The 11,484-nt window shown below is 30.9% G+C and overlaps 1 protein-coding gene across 1 annotated transcript; it reads left to right on the forward strand.

Moving 5' to 3' along the window:
- On the forward strand, positions 6,737-8,157 carry LOC104720710. Its single transcript, XM_010438588.2, has one exon. It carries the CDS (start codon positions 7,034-7,036, stop codon positions 7,715-7,717), a length of 684 nt encoding a protein of 227 aa, XP_010436890.1. The 5' UTR covers positions 6,737-7,033; the 3' UTR covers positions 7,718-8,157.

Consider the following 11,484-nt stretch of genomic DNA (forward strand, 5'->3'; position numbering starts at 1 on the left):
AAAATTACATATTATATTGTCCCAAATTATTATATCAAGGTAATTAAAATTGACCGTAACAATTGTATTTGGCTCATTTAAAACTTTGTTACGGTCAATTTGGGCTTAAACTTTATAAATGAACTTTAAAATTTCAATTAAACTTTAAAAATGGACTTTAAATTTTAATTTATATTTTGCATATGTAGAGTAATACTATCAATAAACATTTTATTAACTATTCATTTTGTTATTTTAAAAAATGAAAAAAATATCTAATACGAAACTTACAAAAAAATAATTTATGTCTGAACATACGAACTAACATAAAAATTTAAAAAAATTAAGCAAGCTTTTAAAATATATAAAAATTTTAATTCAACATTTTAAATAATTAAATTAATTTTTTTTTCTTTTTTCTATTCAGTTCTTGCCCGCACAAGCGTGCGGGTAAATCACCTAGTTTTGTTATAAGAGACATTAAATTTATGAAATGGTAGCGATCCAAGTAAAGATTTTGATTCCATTGGGACAGCTATGATCATGGTAGCTGCGGTGAGTTTTGGACGTCAGAAGAAAAAGGGAAACATGATCTTTATTTGTAAATATAGAAATGCATTATATATTTATGAATTTATCCATCCACACTGATATGCGCAGAAGCAAATATCGTCTCTGCGGTGTCTGTTGCCTCTGGTTGTACATGCACCCGCTATCAACGCTTGCTCCGCGAACTCCTTACACTTAGCCAAACAACGGGCATGTATACATGGTCCAGTTTCTTGGTTAGGTAGATGCTTTCTACAAATCATAAGGTGGCCTTTTTTTAATTTTTGCGATATACTATCCACATATCCTGTTAGTATTGTAAATAAAACATAAAATTATTAGTTCTTTGAGTGAAAAAATAAATATTTGTGTCTTGTAAAAAAAAGATGTTTTGAAGAGATTAAACATTAATGTAACAACCCGTCCCGTGGATCCTGCTAGCCTCACTGCTAGCCCGCTAGCCTCACTGCTAGCCGCCCAAACGGACCCCAAGCTGGCCCTGCAGGGCATCGATCCTAACCCCTCACTGGGCAAATGGAACTATTCATCCAAATCCACAGTAGGTTATTGGTGCGCCAGGCGTTCCTCGAACCCTAGTCCCCACCCTTTAACAACTTTCCCACAGGACAAGCTGTCACCAATTGAGATCAATTGGTGACAGCTTGTCCTGTGGGAAGGTTGTTAAAGGGTGGGGACCAGGGTTCGAGGAACGCCTGGTACACCAATAACCTACTGTGGATTTGGATGAATAGTTCCATTTGCCCAGTGAGGGGTTAGGATCGATGCCCTGCAGGGCCAGCTTGGGGTCCGTTTGGGCGGCTAGCAGTGAGGCTAGCGGGCTAGCAGTGAGGCTAGCAGGATCCACGGGACGGGTTGTTACATTAATGTTTAATCTCTTCAAAACATCTTTTTTTTACAAGACACAAATATTTATTTTTTCACTCAAAGAACTAATAATTTTATGTTTTATTTACAATACTAACAGGATATGTGGATAGTATATCGCAAAAATTAAAAAAAGGCCACCTTATGATTTGTAGAAAGCATCTACCTAACCAAGAAACTGGACCATGTATACATGCCCGTTGTTTGGCTAAGTGTAAGGAGTTCGCGGAGCAAGCGTTGATAGCGGGTGCATGTACAACCAGAGGCAACAGACACCGCAGAGACGATATTTGCTTCTGCGCATATCAGTGTNATGCCCTGCAGGACCAGCTTGGGGTCTGTTGGGCCGGCTAGCGGTGGGCTTGTGGGGTCCACGGATGGTCCATTGGGGCAGCTAGCAGTGGGCTAGTGGGTTTCGCGGGACGGGTTGTCACAATTAATAACAAACTAAAGTATATTCCTTAATTAAATTCATTGGATATTGTTGACAAATACATAACATTGTAACTAAAAGATAATTATATAGAGGTTTATGGATAATTAATAATTGCATATAAGTTTACTTCTAAAAATAAAGTATTACCATTTATATAAAATTATCTTGACAAGTTTATCTATACCGAAAGAAACCAAAAAAAGTATTGATAATGACCAAAAGTTTTTTTAAATCAGATTATATCTTAATATTTGTACTTAATATATCATGACCATATATATACTTATACAAATACAAATACATATATTTATATATATATATATACATATATACATTTTTAAAACAGGTGAAAAAGTATTATAAATTTACTTTTTGGGTATCAGTTTTTAGGTGTAGCACTAAACAATTGAGGATAAATTTTGTACGTACAGTAGGGAATTCTTGAAGTAGGGCTAAACTCAATATGAAGGAATTAAATAGTTAAAAATGACACAAATGTTAAAAGCATATATTTAAATTGATATGTAAAAGAAACAACATAATATTTAAAATGACTAAATGATACATATTACTTGCATACAATAACTATTTATAATTAAAAAATGCAGGTGCCTCTTCATTCACAAGAAGACTACTCAATTGAATCCCATGAATCAGCCATATCAACATTTTTTTTTTTTTGAAATACACAGTTTCTACTTTCAGTTTACTACATAACCATAAGTGTGTAGAGGCAACGTTTTTAAAGTCTAACAGATAGCCAATTCACTTAACTGTTCCAAATTTTTATAAATTTCAAAACTGATTGAGCAAACATATGTATATATATATATATATATATATATAGTTATATACTAACCTGAATCTGTGAAAAATTGAAGATGCTTTGTGTTGGCACCAGTTGTTTTTTTACATTTCTGAACTTGCACTTGAGGAAAAAAACAATTAGCTATAATAACAGTAACAATAAAGCTTGATTATTACAACTTTAACAGCTTCCTCTTTTCCTTTCAAAGATGAACTATTACTGATACTTATATTAGTTGTTGCATATTGAGTAAACTAACATGCAAAGTAAAGCATTATTCATTAACATTATGAATATACTCTACATTGCAAACTAAATTGATACATACCAAAAAAGTGTACATTTTTTACTAAATAAAATTTAATTAACAATATAATATCCTAACTTTACTATAGCACACTATATCTAAAACAGAGAACTTATACACTACATAATTATATACAATACATAATATATTGATGCAACATAATAAAATATTGTTCACTTAAAATATACAAAATACTAATTACATACATAGTTAATATAATAATAAATTACATTTTTCATTTTTAATCTAAATTTTAGTCATGCGGTATACCGCGAGTGAATATCTAATATTCTACTATATTTATATATAGTGTTTTATTATTTGATTTTCCTAAATCTACAAACTCATAAAATTACTCTAACTTTTAAATATTTGTATTTATACAATTCCTTTTAAATTTCAAATAAAAATCTACAATCTACCACTACTATTTTAATTGTTTTCATTGCAAATAGCTTTCTTAAATTTTTTTCTTAGTATTTTTAACTTCTTTTTTTGGTGTGTGCGATGTTCATAATTTTCTCATTTTTTGGGATAAACATTTTAAAAAAAATCACTATATTTCAATTTTAGTAACGATAGATAACATAGATCACTCAAATATTTCAATTATTTATAGAGAAATTTCCTTCACTAGCACTAATCTAAGTTTTTCTTCCAAGCCTAGCACACACTCTCAATTTTTCCAGAAGTAGCATTTGTGTATATTAAATTTATTATTTAATTTAAATAACAAATTTTTTTCTGAGATTATTAAACTTACGTTTTGATAGGTCTCATGAAGGTTGCGGTGAAGCTTCCGGCGAAACTTCTTCTTATTCTTCTTCTTCTTCTTCTTCGTGTATTTCTTTTTAGTCTCAGATTTTGATATTCTCGACGAAATCGTGATTCTTTATAGCTTTTAATTGAGGGATTAGGCAAATTTTTCATATTAAGGCGTCTGAAATTTTTCATATTAAGGCAAATTTTTCATATTAAGAAGAAGAAGAAGAAGAAGAAGAAGCTTTGGGTATTGGAATTGTTGGGTACTGTTGAATATTGGAACTGTTGAAAATTATTAGATAATAAAACAAATCTGATTATGAGTGGTGGTTTGAATTGTTGGGTATTGCAATTTGAACTGTAAATGAAATAGAAAAGCATGGGTAATCTTGAAGCTGAAATGATAAATAGTAAGAAATTAGTTGGTTTTGATGTCTTCGGATTATACTTCGTCGGTTATGAAGTTGGCTAGTAGTGTTTATGAGCCAGAGTACAATGGGGGAGGATCTTTTCGTTCTGGTCATAACCATTTTTGGGATTTATGAAGATTCAGGAAAAGCTTCCTAATTTCAAGGATGTCTTCCTAAGTATTATGACATCCTTCCTAAATCTACTGAGTTTTTTTTTTTTTTTTTCAAATTTATGTTTTACCTTACTGTATCACATATTACTCCATTTAGTGAGGGATTTTTGATTTTATTTTATGCATATCCTGATATTTTATCTGTATATATATATTCATCTAAAAGTAACAATTGGATTTTGTGTATTTCTAAAATATTTTATGAAAGCTATCATGAAGTTTAAAGGTTTCTCCTAAATATTATCAAATCATTCCTAAATTTAAATAAATGTGCATATCCAGACTTTTTATGAAATTCATCATAAAATCGAAACTCTTTATGAAGATCATCATGAAGTTCAAGAAATCATTCCTGAATTTCGTTTAAGCTTTCATGAATTTCTTGGAATCCTACCCAAATTTTCAAGGAGTCCTTGAAATTAAAGAGAACATGTAGCAAACCCAGTCACATTCTAGTGTTCTTGTGATCCATCATTTACAACTATTGTAACCTAAAATAACCTAAAGTATAATGGAACCTAGCTCATTTGTATGGCTATCAGCTTGAACACTAACAAGATCACATTTTACCTTAAAGACTCAAGGTTCTACTTCTTCCCTATGTTCTGAAACCTCTTAGGCTTAACCAAATTTACTATTGTCCAGACTTTTTATGAAAACCATCATATTTTCCAAACCATCCTAAAATTCAAGAAAGCTTTCCAGAATTTTGTGAAATCTTTCCTGAATTTTCTTGAAATAAATGAGAACTTGTAGCAAACTGAATCAGAGTTACCTCAACAACTAGTAACTTGTCTAATAGAAAACATGTGACATTCTTATAGTGCATAAACATTATTAAGTACCAAAACAATATAAAAAATGTTTCAAAACCCTCATAGATGCCTAACAACAGTCCATTTGCCAAACCATCAACTCCAGCAATGTTGCCATGACCATACCCAGAATATGCTTCTTCTTCTAGGAAAGAAGGCAAGAATCATCAGATCCTCATGTCGTTGTCTCTGTTTCTCAATCAAATATGACTGTTTTTTATACCTGAAACAATCATGTTTAATCACAATTGATTCTTGTTCAGCTCTCTCCATTATGACAACCACTAGAGTCATCTTCTTCTTCTCCCTAATATCCCTTTTCTTCATTCTCTTCTTCTGCAACCCCAGTTTCAACTTTATATTCTCCATTAGAGATCCATGAAGAAATCATTTTTTCTTCCTTCTCAGCCTCCTCTCTCAATCTATCTATTATCAGATTTTCAAGCGAGGCGAGGACAAATCGGCGACGAGAAAACGGCTATGTGAACACAGCGACAACAACGACATATCGGCGATTAGATTCAATCAAGAGAGATCTGGGATGCTTCAAGGTCTTAGTAAGAACTCATTTGGCTCATGGAAATTAATTCTTCATCACACTTCAAGTTCATATGCTTTGTGAAACTGTTTCATCGCTCTCCGATTAGAGCTCCGTTGATGGTGAAAATTGTTTCATCAATCTCATAAGTCTCAATTTCTATAGAAATAAAGATGAGATTTTAATTAAATATTTTAATCTCTTAATATTAAATTAGAGTTTGTGTGCTAGAATTGGAAAATTAGAAAATGTGTGCTATATTTGGAAGAAAAACCTAATTTAGTGCTATTTTTGAGAATTGCCCTTATTTATATTATTTAAGATTTTAAATAATAATATGCACCAAATCCTTCTACTTTTAATCAGTAACACATATTTATAATTTAACACTAACAAACATATTCTCAAGTTTTAAATATGTATACATATATATATTTATTAATTATGTTATACTATAATTGAAAATAATAATATACACCAAGAATTCATGTTACCGACTTTTAATCTCTATTCATATTTTACTTTAATATTTTTTTTGGGGGGTATTTTTAAAAATACCCATTTTCTATGTATAAAATAACTAAATTCTAAGCTCTAAACTCCAATTACTAAACTCTAACCCGTCAAAACTATATCCTAAATGTAAACTAAAGAACCCAAACCTAAAAAAAATTCTAAAAATTAATTTAACATATTTTAATTGTGTAAAATAGAGTAAAAATGAAAATATTCAAAAAATGTATTTTTGAAAAGGAGTATTCAAGAAAAGGTATATCTAACAAATTCTCTTTTTTTTTTTTTTTGTAAATTTTCATGATATCATATTTTGGTTTATATTTTAATTTAAATTATTGTAAATTATTAATTTAATAATTAAAAAATATTACAGAAATGAGTGAATCAATTAATGTATTAATTTTAAATTTTATGTTTTGTTACTAATGTTAATTGATTTATTAAAAAAAAAAGATTGTACTGAGGTGGAGGAAAGAGAAGAGAGAAACGCATAGATAGATAGATACTCTTTTAATCCCGGCCCATAGTTTGATAATAAAGCCCATTACCGATCGATGAACGCGATATGGAAAACAGTTCATCATCATCCCTCTTTATCTTCCGTTGAATCTTCGTCTTCTTCGTTCAGAAATCGGAGCGAGAAGAACCATAGATTTACCTCAAGTTAGGTTTTTCTTCTGCTGGGAATCTCCAAGCTCTTTCACATAAATGCTAGATATCGTCGTTGAGAATAGACGAATTGGGTTTTTTTCCTATAAAGCTTCGAAATTTAGGGCGATTTCTGGGTAAAATCTGTGAAAGAATCAGAGAAATCTAGGGTTTTTTTTTTTAATTTTTTCTTTTCGTATATTTGATATGAAGCCACACGAGGATTGGGTTTCTGAATCATGGACTGTGGATTGTGTTTGTGGTGTGAATTTTGATGATGGTAAAGAGATGGTTGATTGTGATGAATGTGGTGTTTGGGTTCATACATGGTGTTCTCGTTATGTTAAAGGAGATGATTTGTTTGTTTGTCACAAGTGCAAGATCATAAACAACAATGATGACATCGAATTGTCCAAGTTACCACCGGTTACTAAATCAATTAGAATGGGGAATGTATCTACTCAGACTCAGAGTGAGACTGTTCCAATATTGAAGCCTTGTTCAGAGATTCCAATTGAAGAAAGGGTTCATGTACAAGGAGTCCCTGGTGGTGATTTGGCTCTGTTTGAATGTGTTTCGTCTGTTTTTAGTCGTCAGCTTTGGACTTGTTCTGGTTATGTGCCTAAGAAGTTTAGTTTTCAGTATAGGGAGTTTCCTTGTTGGGATGAGAAGGAGGATGGTAAGGGAAAGGATGCTAGGAATTGGAGCTCTAGAGACATTGAGATTAAACATTCTCATCAGAGTGATGTTGACAAAGAGAAGAGCTTGCTTCTTCGTTTGAGTACAAATAAGCGGAGAAAAGATTTGCCTGGAGCCTTTGAAGACCGGGCAAATAAGAAGGTTAGAGTTGCAGATAAAGAGGAAGATGGTGATAAGAAAGCAGTTTTGTGAGCAGAACTTATCACTGTTCTGCCTTTACAAAGCTGTAACAAGGCTTTGATTTGGATGTGTCTCACAGCCAACATTTCTTATTTTTTTATAGAAACTTAAGTTTATTTTTTTAATTACTAGTATTTCGACCCGCTATAAGAAGCTCAGGAGGAAAAAGATCCACAGGGGAAACTGTTTTTAGAGAACCCATTGATAGAGTGTACTTGCTATGAAGATTGGTGGTGATGCAGCCGGTAATGTTGCTGTTGAATGCTTCAGGGAACAAAGATTTATGAGGTATTGAGGTTCATACACGCAATGTGGATAAGGAGCAGATATACGCAACTAGTGATCCCTCTGCTTTAATTTTGGATAATTATCATGTTGTCAATGTTTAGGTTTCTAACTTTTTTCACTGGTATTCTTAACTATACTAACAGTTGTAGGATACTCAACATCCAAATTTATGCAATAAAAAAAAAGTGAATGTTCTATCTATTGTCGATCTCTTGGTATAACTTTTTTTTGTAGGTAAAAATAACCAATAAAGAGCAAGTAAAGCCTTGTCAATCTTAGTCCCTCGAAGGCTGCACAGACTTGACAACGTTGCACAAGGAATGCAAATATATGAATCCTCACCTTGATAAATTTCAAATGATCAGAAATCTCTCACACGTTGAAAGGCAGCATTACACTAAAAGGGCCTGATTTCTTCTTGTAATCCAAAAACATCTTCTGAGGAATATGAAAAGGCTGCAAAGCATTGGTGAGACTTCCGAATTGTTTTTGAAATATGAGAGCTCTTGAAGAGCCAATCCTCTCTTGGCTGCTAAAAACGCGATAATTTCTAGGAATTAAAGGACTCTTTGCAGAATTTTGAGCTTGATGAAACAAGAATAATATAAATGCCAAGGTTAATGTATTGCATTGAGTCTGAAGGCCAAGCTTATGCAGATATGCCGTTTAATGTACATGAGAATTTGAGGTAGTTATGGTAACTAACCTTAGCTTATCATCTGAAATGGTTTTGACATGCACATGGCAGTATACACATGTTTATGTTATATTGTTTTTCTATAACTTCGTGAGCTTTGGTAAGCACATGTTTTCTTGGGCATTCTTTCTATTAACAGGCCCACTGTTCGAGCTATACTTACATTGGTATTGTTCATGAGATCGTAAGTTTATTGGGATTTGTTTTTGTCCTGGTAGATTTTATTTAAGATCACACCGATGTCACAGCAATCGCTTTTTGGTGGAATGCACTTGATAACATGATGATGAGAAATGTTCAAACCCACCCTGAATGATAAAGGTAACTAGGGGTACCTGGACGAAGATATATGGCATCTGAAAGCTAGGGTCAAGGCAAAGGTACTCTACCTTACATTGTAACTAGCTGGGCATTAGATAGAGCACGAGGTTAATGCATGTAAGACAGAAGCATTTCCATTTTTATGGGCTCCCCAAGTCTCCAACCTGCTCAAAATGAGGATTGGTACAGGTAACAAGTCACTCACTAGGCCACAAACTCCAACAAACATTTTATTAGTTTATATAACCATTCTAATAGATCTTATGCTCAAACCTTAAAAAAAAATCAAATTTCAAATCCTAGACAGAAACTCATATACATGCACCATTATCTATAGAATTTTAAAAATTTACAGTATAAAACTTATCTATACTATTAAAAGGGAAGCATTTTTAATAAGTAGATATATATTAAGAGATTATTACATCTATACTATTAAAAGGGAAGCATTTTTAATAAGTAGACATATATTAAGAGATTATTACATGAAAACAGAATAAGAATATATAAATCCTGTATCCAAACAGATTGATAATCTCCATGACCAAACAGATTGATAGCCGAACCAAATCGGATGCAATTAAGTGAGATAACCCAAATGCAATATCTTCGGCAACTAAATCTAAATGAATCTCGAAAATTCATGACACAATATCGAACAGTTCACTGCTAATACCTACCATAAACAATGATGCAATTAAGTGAAACACATAAAAATCGGAAATAACAAATATGGTAACACAATATTCGTTTGCATATGCCATTAAATCTAAACAAATCTATCCATGTAAATTAAGTACTACACTTAAAGAAAAGAAAATCAACCCACCTAATTAGCACATCATACTTTATTTCTTTCCTTATAACATTACAATTATTTTGCTAATATTAGAAAAATTCAATCTCTACTACAAAAATATATATGCGGTTAATAAGAAAAACGTATTTGACAATTTATACCAAAATTTTGGAAAGTTAACATAATCTACATGATTTTGGAATATTCTAATTTACAAAATCTTAACAACTTACCAAATCTTAGCACTTACATTTTAAATGACTTCTTTTATTGTATAAATATTGCAGTAATCTAAATAATTTTCAACTCAACAAAAACTTTCAAATCTATATTACGCTAAAACTAAAACCTTTTTTTTTTTTTTCAAACAACCAAAACCTATTAGCTTCTTGTATTCTTTGTTAACTCCTTTTTTCCAGATTGTTATATGCATGTTAACATGTTCCGTTTAATCTATGTCTCTCTTTTTATTTATAATTATTTGTTCTTTGTTAGATTTTTTGTAAATAAACTAACAACTACAATGTGTTTATGTAGGTTTTACAGTAAACATAGTTGTAGAAGCCTAAGGAGTCATCTCCTAATTTAAGATCATAAGTTTAAACTTTTTTATACAGAGATTATAACATATGCTAATTTTCAGGGTGGTCTCAATTTTCTAAGTATAATTTTAAGAGCATGAAGGGATGAATTATTTTTAAATAAGACAATGAATTCTGAAAGTATTCCAGAACCTGTATGCGTTATCATTTTCTATATTATTCTGTTTTTGTGTTTTGATTAAATAGTTTCTGTTCAAGTTATAAAGNTGTAAATTAAGTACTACACTTAAAGAAAAGAAAATCAACCCACCTAATTAGCACATCATACTTTATTTCTTTCCTTATAACATTACAATTATTTTGCTAATATTAGAAAAATTCAATCTCTACTACAAAAATATATATGCGGTTAATAAGAAAAACGTATTTGACAATTTATACCAAAATTTTGGAAAGTTAACATAATCTACATGATTTTGGAATATTCTAATTTACAAAATCTTAACAACTTACCAAATCTTAGCACTTACATTTTAAATGACTTCTTTTATTGTATAAATATTGCAGTAATCTAAATAATTTTCAACTCAACAAAAACTTTCAAATCTATATTACGCTAAAACTAAAACCTTTTTTTTTTTTTTCAAACAACCAAAACCTATTAGCTTCTTGTATTCTTTGTTAACTCCTTTTTTCCAGATTGTTATATGCATGTTAACATGTTCCGTTTAATCTATGTCTCTCTTTTTATTTATAATTATTTGTTCTTTGTTAGATTTTTTGTAAATAAACTAACAACTACAATGTGTTTATGTAGGTTTTACAGTAAACATAGTTGTAGAAGCCTAAGGAGTCATCTCCTAATTTAAGATCATAAGTTTAAACTTTTTTATACAGAGATTATAACATATGCTAATTTTCAGGGTGGTCTCAATTTTCTAAGTATAATTTTAAGAGCATGAAGGGATGAATTATTTTTAAATAAGACAATGAATTCTGAAAGTATTCCAGAACCTGTATGCGTTATCATTTTCTATATTATTCTGTTTTTGTGTTTTGATTAAATAGTTTCTGTTCAAGTTATAAAGCACATGAGAAGTTAAGAGGATTAATATTACTCACGTTTATTTGT

This window comes from Camelina sativa, chromosome 2 (assembly GCF_000633955.1).
Source record: "Camelina sativa cultivar DH55 chromosome 2, Cs, whole genome shotgun sequence".
NCBI lineage: Eukaryota > Viridiplantae > Streptophyta > Magnoliopsida > Brassicales > Brassicaceae > Camelina > Camelina sativa.